This window comes from Heterocephalus glaber, unplaced genomic scaffold (assembly GCF_053883595.1).
Source record: "Heterocephalus glaber isolate CG9 unplaced genomic scaffold, H.glaber_assembly_v1.0 deba00000818, whole genome shotgun sequence".
Lineage (NCBI taxonomy): Eukaryota > Metazoa > Chordata > Mammalia > Rodentia > Bathyergidae > Heterocephalus > Heterocephalus glaber.
Window position 1 is genome coordinate 6,780,349 of NW_028258164.1, and position 13,875 is coordinate 6,794,223.

The following is a 13,875-nucleotide window of genomic DNA, read 5'->3' on the forward strand; positions in this document are numbered from 1 at the left end:
TGCTTCAAAAGTACAAGGTCTCAAGTTCAATCCCTGGTACCGCGAACCCCCCCCCCCCAAAAAAAACCCCAAACAAGGCAAACCGAGGAACTGTTCCACATTAAAGAGATTGTTACCTAATTTGGTTTTTTTTGGTACTGGGGATCGAACTCAGGACCTTGTGCTTGTGAGGCAGGTGGTGGAACCACTGAGCTAAATCCCCAGCCCTACAGTAAAGAGATTAAAGAAAAATGGCAGCTAAGTAAGGTAGTGACACCTATAGTCTCAGTTACTTGGGAGGGAAGTGCATTTGAGCCTGAGTTCAAAACCAGTCAGGGAGACCCTGGAGAAGGATCAGAAAAGGGAGGAGAAGGAATGGGAGACAGAAGGACAGAGAGGGAGGGGGCTGGACAGTCACTTTGGACAATACTGGAATAATTAGCAATGTCAGACTATGGATCTTACACTACATAACAAGCACTGTATTAGTGTTAAATTCCCCAAATTCCACTACAGTATTGAGGGTATATAACATGTCTTTGTGTGTAGCTAAGCTACAGACTGAAATATTTAAAGGTATAGGCTCAAGATCTCTGCAACCTCCTCTCAATGCTAAGGAGAAAAAGTACATGTTTTCCTGTCTATCTTTTGGCTGGAGCATGGCTGGTGAGACAATCTTGTTGTGTAGTCCAGGCTGGCCTGGAACTTGCTATATTCTCTACCTGGCTTGTATTACTGCCTTATACATTCAATATATACATTAATATCTATATATATGGTGATAAATATGGTAAAATATTGAAAATGGGCAACTTCCATGGTTGATAGGAATTTGTTTTAATAGTCTTACAATTTTTCTGTATGTCTGAAATTATTTCAAAAATAGGTAAAGTGAAGCTGGGAGCAGTGGTGCAGCCTGGAATCCTAGCACCTGGGAGGCTGAGGCCTGAGGATCATGAATTTGAGGCCAGTGTGGGCTACACAGGCAGGCTTTTCTCAAAAAATTTAAAAAAAGGCTGGGCATGGTGGTGCACAGATATAATCTCAGCACTTGGAGGCTGAAGCAGGAGGATCACTGCAAGTTAGAATGCACTGCAGCTACATAGTGCATTTAAGGACAGCCTGAACTACACAGTGAGACCCTGTCTCAAAAAAAGAAAAGAAAAAAAGGTAAAGCTATTCAAGTGATGAAATTTAACAATTAGATAGGCAAACACCCGAGTGGCCAAATTAGCTATTTTTAAAGATCACTTCTTTGCACCCCAAGTAATAACATAAACTGCCAAAAAAAAGAAATGGTTAAGCTACCTCCTGCAGTGAATAGCCAATACAGAGTAGGAAGCCAGGCTTTGCAAATTACTCACCTTAATCCACACTGTCTCATTGACAAAGCTGAACGGTACAGATGGGTCATCTGGTGTCTGCTTGTTTAGAATACTGAAATCAATGGACTCTTTGGCAATTCGGGGCGGAGTCCCAGTCTTTAACCTTCCCACCACGAACCCCAACTTCTCCAGAGTCTGAGCCAACCCTATGGAAGGCTGATCCCCCAGGCGCCCTGCAGGGTGCGTTTCCAGTCCAATCACAACCGTGCCTCTCAGAAATGTCCCAGTGGTCAGGATCACACTCTCTGAATGGACTGCGCTTCCGTCCACTAAACGATGAGAAGGAAATAAAATTGTTTTCTAATTATCACAGAGCAAAATGGAATGTGAATGTTGTACACTGGGCTACGGAAAACTCTTGTCTTTAGAAACTTGAAAATCTATTCTAAATATACATGGTGCCAGGTCTGCTGGCACATGCCTGTAATAAAGATCAAAGCAGAAATCAATGAAATTGAGATTAAAAAAATAATACAAAGACTCAAAGAGCTAGATCTTTGAAAGAATAAAGAAAATATACAAATCCTTAGCCAATCTTACCAAAAAAGGGAAAGATAAGATCCATATCAATGCAATTAGAAACAAAAAAGGTGAAATCACAACGGACACCACCAAAATCCAGAAGATTACTAGTAACTACTTCAAAAACCCAAAAAACTAGAAAATCTGGAAGAAATGGATAGATTCCTAGATACATATGAATTACCAAAACTGACCTAAAAAGATATAACTACCCTGAATAATCCAAAAATAGGCAATGGAATCGAGGCAGTAATAAAAACCCCACCTGATGTAAAAATTCAATGCCTGATGGATTCAGTAATGAATTCTACAGAAACTTCAGGGAAGATCAAAGGTCAAATTTCCTCAAATTCTTTAATGAAATTCAAAGGGAAGGAGTACTGTCAAACTCATTCATGGAGTATTACTCTGATACTAAAACAGGACAAGGATTCAACTAAAAAAGAAAACTACACAAAAAGCCTCAACAAGATACTGCTGAACAGAATGCAACAAATCATCAAAAAGATCATACACTGTTGGGCACAGTAATTCACACCTGTAATCCCAGCACTGGGAAAGCTGAGGCAAGATGATCACTATGAGTTTGAGGCCAGTGTGAACTAGACAGCAAGACCATGTCTCAAAAGAACAAAAAGCACATCAATAAAAGTAATACATCACACAAACAGAAGGACAAAATTCACATGATCATCTCAAAAATGCAGAAAAAGCCACTGACAAAATCCAACATTCATTCATAATAAAAACTCTGAAGAAAATAGGCGCAGAAGGCCAGATGTGGTGGTGCACACCTGTAACTCCTGCACTTGAGAGGCTGGAAAGCCATGAGTTCGAGGCCAGCCTAGACTACATAGCGAGACTTTGTCTCAAAAAACCCAAACCAAACCAAAACCAAAACAAACAACAATAGGGCCGGGAATTTAGCTCAGTAGGATTTAGCTCAGTAGTTCCGCTGCCTGCTGTGCAAGCACAAGGACCTGAGTTCATCCCTGGTACCAAAAACAAACAACAACAACAAAAAAAACTTCTCTGTATGACACTACACAGAAGGGTGGATATGTGTCACTATACACTTAAAAAAAAAACCAAACCAAAACAAAAAAACAAACGACAATGAAAGAAGAGAGAAAAAAAGAAAATAGGTATAGAAGGATCTTATCTCAATCCGATAAAAGCCATTTATAACAAACTTACTACCTACACCATATTAAATGGGAAAAACTGAAAGCTTTTCCTCTAAAATCAGGAACAAGACAAGGATGCCCACTATCATCCCTCCTGTTCAATACACTCCTTGGAACTTTTTTTTTTTTTTTGGTACCGGGGATCAAATTCAGGTTCTTGTGCCTGAGCAGCAGGCGGCGAAACCAGAGCTAAATCCCCAGCCTGAAACTTTATTTTAATTAAAAAAATTTTTTTTTCACAGAGGTTCTTGCTTTGCTAAACAATCCTAAAATTCATATGGCAAAAGCAATCCTGGGCAACAAAAGCAAAGCAGGAAGCATCACAATCCTGGATTTTAAGTTATATTATAAAGCTACAGTGATAAAAACAGCACAGTATTGGCACAAAAACAGACATGGATCAGTGGGCCAGAAAGAGGATGCAGAAAGAACCCCAGGTACATTCAGCTATCCCATCTTTGATAAAGGGCCAAAAACATGTGCTGGAAGAAAGATAGCCTCTTTGGCAAATGGTGCTGGGAAAACTGGCTATCCACATGCAGAACACTAAATCTGGACCCATATCTTGCACCTTGTACTACAATAAAATCAAAATGGATCAAAGACCTATATTATATTAAAAGAGAAATACTTAGCCAGGCGTGGTGGTGCACACCTGTAATCCCTGCACTCTGGAGGCTGAGCCAGGAGGATAGCTGTGAGTTTGAGGCCGGCCTGGGCTACATGGTGAGTTTAAGCCCAGTTTGAACTACACAGCAAGATCCTGTTTCAAAAGAACCAAGAATAGGCCCGGGGATTTAGCTCAGTGGTTCCGGCGCCTGCCTCGCAAGCGCAAGGTCCCGAGTTCGATCCCCGGCACGAAAAAAAAAAAGAACCAAGAATAAATAAAATAAGATAAAAAGGAAATACTTAATCTGCTGGAAGATAAAATAGGAAAAACTCTTGAAGATATAGGCATAGGCAAGAACTTTCTTACAAACCCCAATTGCATAAGAAATAAAATAAAAAATCAGCAAATGGGATCATATCAAATTAAAAAGCTTCTGCACAGCAAAGGAAATGACCAATAATGAACAGACAACCTACAGAATGGGAAAAAATTTTTTGCCAGCTGTATGTCAGAGGACTAATATCTAGAATATATAAACAGCTCCAAAAATTAAGACTTCCTCCATGAATAAAAGACCCAATCAAAAAATGGGCAACTGGGCCGGGGATTTAGCTCAGTGGTGCTGCCACCTGTCTTGAAAGGGCAAGGTCCTGAGTTCAATTCCCGGCACCAAAAAACAACAACAAAAAAGAAAAATGCAAATCAAAACAGCACTGATATTATTCCACTTTACTCCAAAAAGAATGGCTACCAAGAAGAAAGAAAGAAAAATCAAATAACAAATGCTGGAGAAGCTGCAGGGAAAAAGGAACTCTTTCATACTTTTGGTGGGAATATAAATCGATATAATCACTATGGAAATCAGTATGGCGATTCCTCAAAAAAACTAAAACTAGAAATTCCACTCAACCCAGCTATTTCCCTTTTAGATACCTTACCAAAAGGGTTAAAGACATTATGATAGTGATAGGCATACTTATGTTTATAGCAGCACAGCTCATAATAGTTAAATCTTGGGAGCAGCCTATCTGCCCAACAGATAAATAGAAAAAGGAAATTTGGTATTTATACACCATGGAATACTACTCTGGCAGAAAGGACAGATGTGAGTCATCTGAAGGAAAATGGATGCATACTGCAACCATAATGTTAGTTAAGTAAAATATAAAAAGAAAAAAAAATAATGTTAAGTAAAATAAATCAGACACACAAGCTTAAATACTGCAAACCTTCTCTTCTATGAGAAACCCAACGTAGAAATAAAGACAAAATAAAAGACTACAGGAAAGATGGAGATAATCTTTTGCAAATGGGAAGAGGACCAAGAGATGGAGGGGAGAGAGAGGGGAGAGAAAGGGGACATAAAAAGAATTAAGATGTGGGCCGGGGATTTAGCTCAGTGGTTCCGGCTCCGGCCTCGCAAGCGCAAGTTCCCGAGTTCGATCCCCAGTACCAAAAAAAAAAAAAAAGAATTAAGATGTGTGTTGTGTACATGTACCAAATCCTCACATGAATATAATCATTATGTACTGCAAACATGTACTAAAAAAATAAAAATTTAAAAAATAAAACAAATGACTATAAATAAACAAAACCAGTAAACCCATATGTCAAAATAATTGTTCACATGTCTATAAAATAAATCAGTCTGCTGCCCTTAATCTCAGTCTCAGGCAAAGTATCTGGACACGAGCAGAATGCAGACAAACTTTCAGCCAAGGCACAACACACACTGTCTGAAGCCCAACAGCCAATGAAGTTCCTCTCAGCAGGAACCTCCTGAACCTGGTCTTTACCAACAGCATTTCTGTCAGCATTCTGGTCTTCAGAGCTCTGACCAGAACCTCATCAAATACAGCCTATGGCATTTGAGCTCTACTTTTTCAACCAGCATCTCCCAAACCTTTCCAAACTCTTCCCACAGGCCATCCTCAAAGGCTCCTGAATCACACTGTCAGGTACAGTCACAGCAGCAACTCCACTTCTCTGGTACCAAATTCTGTCTTAGTTACTTTTCTCACTGCTGAGACAAAATACCTGATACCCGAAGTTAAAGGAGGAAACATTTATGTCACAGACTGTAGAGGTTTCAGTCCATAATCAGCTGGCTCCGAGGCAGGGTGGCATGGCAGACAGGCATAGTAGAGGAGAAACAGTTCATGGTGGGCAGAAGGTAGCAAAGCAAGCAAGAGGCCTTAGGAACTTCTTTCTGTCCCTTTTATATGCTATCCAGACTACAAGGACTAGGGTGGTGCCAAACCAATCAGTGGACTGATTTAGTAACCACACACCCTTAATCCCAGCATCACACATTCTAGATTCAGCCACCTGTGAAAAAGCCCTACCTATGAGGGGACATTTAGACACAAACCATAACAGACAATTTTTGAATTAATTTTAGACTTTTGGTTAAATGTAGCAGATTCCCTCACATTTCTTCCCCCTCCTGAAACTACAATTCAAGGATCTAAAGAGAAGAGAGAGACCAATGAGAATGGACTAATTTGCCCTGCAAAGGCTCTGAAGCTAAGGTACTGAGGACAGCCAAGGAACATAGTATTGAAGCTTTGGACTAAATGAGAGAAATAGCTGAAATTTACATAGTATTAAAGCTTTGTCCCTGGACAGATCTGCCTTATAGGAAAATGAGGTCTCATTTTTCAGTTAATGAGGAGGTACTGTTTAACACAGGTCAGATTGGGAGGATGGAAAACATGAATAGCAGTAATAGTTGCACAACACTGCAATTGTACTTAATGATACTGAATTGTACATTTAAAAATGGTTAAAAGGCTAGATTTTTATGTTACATATATTCTATGACAATGCAACAACAACAAAAATCTGGCTAGGTGTGGTAGCACGGGCTTACAATCCCAGCACTATTGTAGGCTGAGGCAGGAGGATCGAAAGTTCAAGCCTACCCTGGGCAATTTACAAGACTGTCTCAAAATTTAAAACAAAACAAAACAGCTGGGGATGTAGCTCAGTGGGAATGCCCTATGTTCAACCCTCAGCACTGCAAAATTACAACAATAAAATAAAACAAAAACAAAACTGCACTATTAGATGTTTAAAATATAGAGAAGGTAAAAAAAAAATAGCATTTAATAGGGATGTAGCTCAATAGTAGAGTACTTGCCTAAACTGTACAAGGCCCTGGGTTCAAGACTCAGTACCATAAAAAAAAAAATTACGTAACAAGCTTAAATGACTTAAAACTATAAAAGTCTATAATAAAAATAATATAATCATTATATCTGGAGAAGAAAAAAAGGAGGCCAAGGGGAGAAAAGGAAATAAAATAAAACTAGTTAACTGTTCATAGTGGAAATTTAGTAAACAACTGAAAAGAAGGCGGGGGGGGCGGGATTTAGATCAGTGGTTCTGACGCCTGCCTTGCAAGCGCAAGGTCTTGAGCTCCATCCCCGGTACTGGGCGGGGGGGCGGTGAAAAAGAAAAGAAGTGGGCCAGGGATTTGGCTCAGTGGTTCCACCGCCTGCCTCAAAAAGAAGGAAGTTTAGACATATCGTATATAATCAGTTATAGGCCAGGGATCTAGCTCCATGGTACAACACTTGCCTGGCACATGCAAAACTAAGTTTAATTCCTGGCAAAATAAATAAATAAATAAATAAACAATCAATCAATAAATAAAGCAAGCAAGCTATTAAGTTAACTGCTAGAACAAACAAGACCACAAATTTTAAAAAAAGAACTACTGCCTCTCAAAGCAAAGATGACACCAATTAAGGTGAATAAAACCTGAAAAATCTCAGATGATCCTCACAGCCTAGAAACACTAAAAAATGAATCAAGAAAAAGGTAAGTTGTGAATGTACAAAACATACATAAGGTATAATTTTTTTTTTTTGGTACTGGGGATTGAACTCAGGACCTTGCACTTGCGAAGCAGAAGGGAGCACCACTGAGCTAAATCCCCAGCCCAAAACATATATAATAGGCTATTTTATTATTTACTGCCATAAAATATATACAAATCTATGATGAAAGTTAAAATGTATTGAAACACACAGGGTGGGACATGGAGCTCAGCCCCAGAGCCCTGGCCTAGCATGTGCAAGTCCCTGGGGTCCATTCCAGCACGACAAAACAAAACAAAAAAACTGTGCCTTACATAGAGCCATTCTCAGTCAAGAAAAAGGTAAACAAACAAAAAGATGCAGTATTAAATCATAACTGAGTAAAGCTAACTAACTGTGGTGCCTGCTGTACTACTGTAATAATTTTGTGGTCATCTCCACTGCTACTGCAGTGAGCTTGATGAGGCTGTCAAATCCACATGGGGAATTCATCTTTCCAATAACCGGAATTGGCAGTTTTTAGTGATCTCTCATGGATTTGCATATTTTCCATCATATAAAATACATCTAATATACAAAATATGTGTTAATAGACTATCTTATGTATCTTATCAGTAAGGCTTTTGGCCAACAGCATGCTACCAGTAATTAACTTTTGGGAGAGTCAAAAGTAAGTTCTATGATAATTTTTTATTTTGCTTCGTTTGGGTTTTTTTTTGGTACCGGGGATCGAACTCAGGTCCTGGTGCTTACAGGGCAGGCGGCAGAACCACTGAGCTAAATCCCCAGCCCTAGTTTGGGTTTTCAGACGGGTCTCACTAGGTAGCCCAGGCTGGCCCCAAACTCATGATCTCCCATCTGAGCCTCCCACAGTCCTGGGATCACAAGTGTACACCAGCATGCCTGCCTATATAAGGGCTTTTAGCTGCTTGGGGGTCAGCACCACCAGCTGCAGTGTTGTTTAGGAATCAACTGTAGATGCACAGATAGACCACGCAAGAGAGTAACAACAACAAATGTTTGCAAGGAAGAAAACTAGCTGACCAGAGTACAAGGTAAGAGAGACCACTTTTTCACCCTACATGCTTTTTTAACTCTTAAATTGTTTACCACATGTATGCATTTCTCATTCAAAACAATCTAAGATAAAAGATAAAATAAGTCAGGCTGGTGGCATATGCCCCCGCTGTACTTAGGAGGGTGAGGCAGGAGGATCACAGAGAGGCCAGTAAACTACATAGTAAGACTATCTCAAAAAACAAAAATAAAAACAAAGAAAGCAAAAACAGGGGAATTAAGATATAGTTTTATAAAATGAGATTCCAGCCAGAGTGGTAGCACACACCAGTAATCTCAGAATCTGGCAAGCTGAGGCAGGAGGATTACAAATTCAAGCCCAGCCTGGGCAACTTGGTGACTTAGCAAGACCTTGTCTCAAAATTTAAAAATAAAGGGGTGGGAATGTAGCTCAGTGCAAAGGCCCTGGGTTTAATCCCCAGTACTCTGAAAGCAAGAGATTGCTCAGTATAGTGTCTGTTACCACTTTGTCCCTAGAGTGCTAGGGGGCAGCCCCATAGTATTTTCCTGGGGAGAATGCTGATTCTCTTGAGAACAAATGGCTATCAGTATTTCCTGAACAAAAAGCCTGTTTAAATCCCACCCCGCTATGGCTGGGGATTGAACTCAGGGCCACTTGCACACTAGGCAAGCATTGTACCACTGAGTTACATCCCCAGGTCCTTTTATTTTGAGGTAAGTCTCACTAATTTGCTCAGGCTGGGATCAAACTTACAATCCTGTTTTAGTCTCTTAAGCAGCTGGGATTACAGGTGTGTACCACTATGCCTCACTCCCCATTTCAACTCTTCATCACTACTGTAGATTGGCCAGGCAATGAAATTAATTGTATACTGTACATATAAAATTTCCAATCAGTGGTTTAGTACCTCTGACCAGACATCTGAAGTTCCCTAGACATTTGAAGTAAGCTGTGAATATGAAAGCGAACGGCACAAAGAAAGAAAGAAATCTGGAGAAAACAATATAGATAACGCTAACATGTAAAAAAAACCCCTATCATTAAACTGGCATAGTAGCACACACCTATAATCCCAGGACTCGGGAGGCTGAGACAGGAGGATCACTCTGCATTTGAGGCCATCCTGGGAGACATACAGAGACCCTGTCTCAAAAACCAACCAACCAACCAACCAACCCACCAACCAACCAACCAACCAACCAGATCTATTAAAATTCTTATACAGATTAGATAAGATAGCAGACTCACAAATCAAGAGTAAGATGCTAAGGAAAAAAATCAGGAAAAAGACCAATTATAAATGAAAATGACACATTTTCAAAAAAATTCATTAGCATGTCATGAGCAGTTCTCCTCTGCAATGCCCCTCTGCCATAACATCCTGCTTTGGAGCCAGCCAACTATGGACTGAAAACTCTACAAACTGTGAGTCAAATAAATCTTTCCTGCTTTACCTTGTGGGTGTTGGGTATTGTGCCTCAAAGATGAGAACATGACTAAAACAGATTTTGGTACCAGAGTAGAAGGGTGGTTACTGTGAATATACGTGGTTTAGGCACCTTTGGAACTGGCTCCTGGGAAGAGCTTGCAAAGGTTTAGAGCTGCTGGCTAGAGAAGGCCTAGAATGCTGTAAACCAACCTTGATGAAAGATTCTGGTCAGAGCTCAGAAAACCAGAATGCTACTGAAAAAAACAGGCAGAAAAGACCAGGCTCAGGAGGTTTCTGCTGGTAAGAAGGACTGTGTTGGCAGCTGGACTCCAGACCATGTGTGTATGCTTTGGCAAAAAAAATTTGTCTGCATTTTGCTTGTGTCCAGATACTTTACCTGAGATCAAGGTTAAGGAGGCCGGACTAATTAATCTTGTGGAAGAAATTTCAAGGCAGTTGAGGCGGTGGTATGGCTACTCTTGGGGGCTTTCAGCCAGATCTATGTTGAAAATCAAGACCAAAGAGCTCAGCAGGATTTTCGACTTTGTTGGTACTTTTTTTTTTTGGTACCAGGGATCGAATGTAAGACCTTGCGCTTTCGAGGTATACTTGGTGCCACTGAGCTAAATCCCCAGCCAGAACTTTTGACTTTGGCCAGAAAGGAAGCTCTAGTAAAGTTGTAGCCTTCAAAGATGGAACAGAGGAGAAATTGGTCACTGAAAAAAACTAGCCATAAAAAGTTAAGTATTTCAGAAGAGTGCAATAGAAAAGATAACCTGAGGACATCTGAAGAACTAGTAGGACTCCACTCTGCAGCCTAAAAATTGCAAACATGAAAGATTACTTTTAGAAGAGCCCCAGAGAATCACGTTCCAGAATGCTGGTGGCCTAGAGAATTTGTTCAAGATTGGGTTCACCACACTCAGCAATCTAAGCACTTGACTCCTACAGCCAAGAGAGACCAAGCTTGGCTACTGCTCCAACTGGCAGCAGAGCAGACCCTGGCATCATCGACATCATGCTGATTTTAGGTGCATGCAGAATGCAAGAGTTGTAGGGTCAAGAAGGCTTCTACTCAGATTTCAGAAGGCCTGGAAGGCCAGGCAGTGTGCCCAAGAGGGCAGTGTGTGAAGCTGAAGGTGCAGTGGGGATCTCAGAGGGTGGGAGAAGCCACATATGTGGATTGTCCAAGCAAAGTTGCAAGGAGGGAGCAGAGCTGGCCCAAGAGAAAATCCGTAAGAGCTGCAACCACCCACAGTGCCGGAGGGGCAGAACCAACCACCCAAGTCCTTTGGAGTTCACATCTTGCCACAGATTGCCTTTAGATGCTAGACATGGAACTACAGGATTTAGTATGTGCCCTACTGGATTTTGGTCTTTATTCCCATTCCTTTTTATCTCTCTTTGTACCTTTTGAAATGGAAATGTCTATCTTGTGCCACTGTATGTTGGAAGTGTTCCTTTTTAAAAATTTCTACAGGGGCTCCCAGCTAATAGTTTGCTTTAAATCTCAAAAGAGACTTTGGACTTGGACTTTCCGGCAATGCTGAAACTATTAGTATTTTGGTAACTCTTAGAGATGGGCTAAATGCCCTTTGTATAAAGGGATGTACATGAGTCTTTGGAGGGCCAAGGGCAGAATGTTAAGGCTTGTATTTAGATGGCCCCCCAAAGCCTCATGGGGAGGTGGCTGGATTTAGTGTGTGATGCTGGGATTAAGGGTGCCCCATCCTGGGTATGGATAACACCACCCAAAGGGCGAGTATCCTGGATGAAATATAAAGGCAGCTGTGGGTGCTGCTACTTTGCTGCTTTCTGCCTGCCATGAACTGTTTCTCCTCTGTGATGCCCCTCTGCCATGCCACCTTACTTTGGAACCAGCCAACGATGGACTGAAACCTCTACCAACTGTGAGCCAAATAAACCTTTCCTCCTGTAACTTTGGGTGTTGGCAATAAGAAAAGTAACTAAGACAGTCTCATTGGAATGGGGCTATTTACCTGGTGCCTTTGTATGTCAGCAGTATTTAACCTTTTTGATTTTCACAGAGGGTCACAGCTAAGAGTTTGCCTTAAGTCTCAGAAGAGACTTTGGACTTGAACTTTTCAGCCATGCTGAAACTGTTAAGACTTTGGCAATTCTTAGAGATGGGCTAAACACATTTTGCATAAATGGGTACATATGGGCCTTCTGGGGCCAAGAGATGGAATATTATGGTTTATATTTAGATGCCCCCATCGCTTCTCAGCCTTTTGGCTAAGATCAAGTATATATTTAGATGTCCCCAAGGGCCTCATGTACTCATAGGCAGGACCTTTGGAAGGTGACTGGATTATGCGAGTTTATACCTGACTTGCTGTTAGGAGGTGGGGTCTAGGTAGAAGACGTGGGTCATTTGGGGTGTGGCCTGGAATGCTTTATCTCCCTCCCTAGCCCTTCCCTACAATCTCTGTTTCCAGTCTGCCATGAGGTGAGCTGCTTTTCTCTGCAGCAGGCCCTCCCACCACGATGATTCTGCTCTGGAACCAGAGATTATGGACTTAAACCTCTACAAACTGTGAGCCAAAAGAAATCTTTCTTAACACACATACACACACACACACACACACACACACACACACACACCACACTTAGAAAAATCTGGACAAAGTTGAAGACATATCTCTTTAAAAAGTATAGCAAAATGATAAAAAACAAAAATAGAAGAAAGCTAGAGGACTAATCCAGAAAAGCATGGGACTTGCACAGAGCATGGAAAAACAGAAGAAAACACCCCAGGAAAACTGACACAGGTTTCTAGATTGAAAGGGAACACTGAAGGCTGGGAGAAGATGTAGCTCAGTGGTAGAGTACTTGCTTCACACACACAAGTCCCTGGGATCCATCACCATCAATGCCAAAAAAAAAAAAAAAAAGTAAAATGAAGAAATGAAACATACCATTACAGTGATTGAACAAAAAGAACACTGAAGGACGTATGTGTGTGTGTAATTTTTTTTTTTTTGGTACTGGGGAATCGAACTCGGTCATTGCGCTTGTGCAGCAGGCGGCGAAACCACTGAGCCAAATCCCCAGCCCCTGTGTGTGTAGTTTTGAGACTGATTCTCACTATGTAGGCCAGGCTGGCCTAGAACTTGCAGTGACCCTCCTGGGTACTAGGATTACAGTTGTGCACCACCATGCCTGTCTGATAGACACTATTTTAAAATTTCACAATTTCAGAGACAAATGTAAGATCCTAAAGCTTTTAGAGAGAAAAAAAGGCATATATAAAAAATTTTAAAATCAAGAATATAGCACACCGGGGATTTAGCTCAGTGGTTCTGGTGCCTGCTGCACAAGCACAAGGTCCTGAGTTCGATCCCCGGTACCAAAAAAAAAAAGAATATAGCATTAGCTTCTCCACAACAAAACTGGAAGCTAGAAGATAGTGGAGCAAGAGTCAAAATTCTAGGGGAGTCAGGCAAGGTGGCGCGCACACCTGTAATCCCAGCACTTGGGAAGCCAAGGCAAGAGGATCACTGTAAGTTTGAAGCCAGTCTGTGCTACACAGTGATTTCAAGGCCAGTCTAAAGTATACAGCAAGACCCTTCTAGGGGAAAATATTTAACCTAGAATTTTATACTTAGCCCAAAGTGTCATGTCTGAGGAGAGATTTTTTTTTTTCTTTCTTTCTTTTTTTTTTGGTGCTGGGGATCAAACTCGGGTCCTTGTGCTTGTGAAGCAGGCGGCGGAACCACTGAGGTAAATCCCCAGCCCTGGGAGGTAAATTTTTGAATCTTTGCATATCTAAAAAACATCTCTCCTCGGGCTGGGGATTTACCTCAGTGGTTCCGCTGCCTGCTTCACAAGCACAAGGACCCGAGTTTGATCCCCAGGACCAAAAAAAAAAAAAAAAAT

The 13,875-nt window shown here is 41.1% G+C and overlaps 1 protein-coding gene across 8 annotated transcripts in view; it reads right to left on the reverse strand.

The window, feature by feature from the left end:
* Mto1 (mitochondrial tRNA translation optimization 1) overlaps window positions 1–13,875 on the reverse strand; it is a 47,037-nt gene that overhangs the window by 25,019 nt on the left and 8,143 nt on the right. For all 8 annotated transcript variants that reach the window (XR_015449839.1, XM_021243727.2, XM_004863945.3 and 5 more), the window contains one exon: window positions 1,344–1,633. Coding sequence is in view for 7 of the 8 variants with exons in the window: in XM_021243727.2 (XP_021099386.2) it covers window positions 1,344–1,633 (290 nt within the window). In the remaining variant the exon portion in view is untranslated. The remainder of the gene's footprint in view (window positions 1–1,343; window positions 1,634–13,875) is intronic.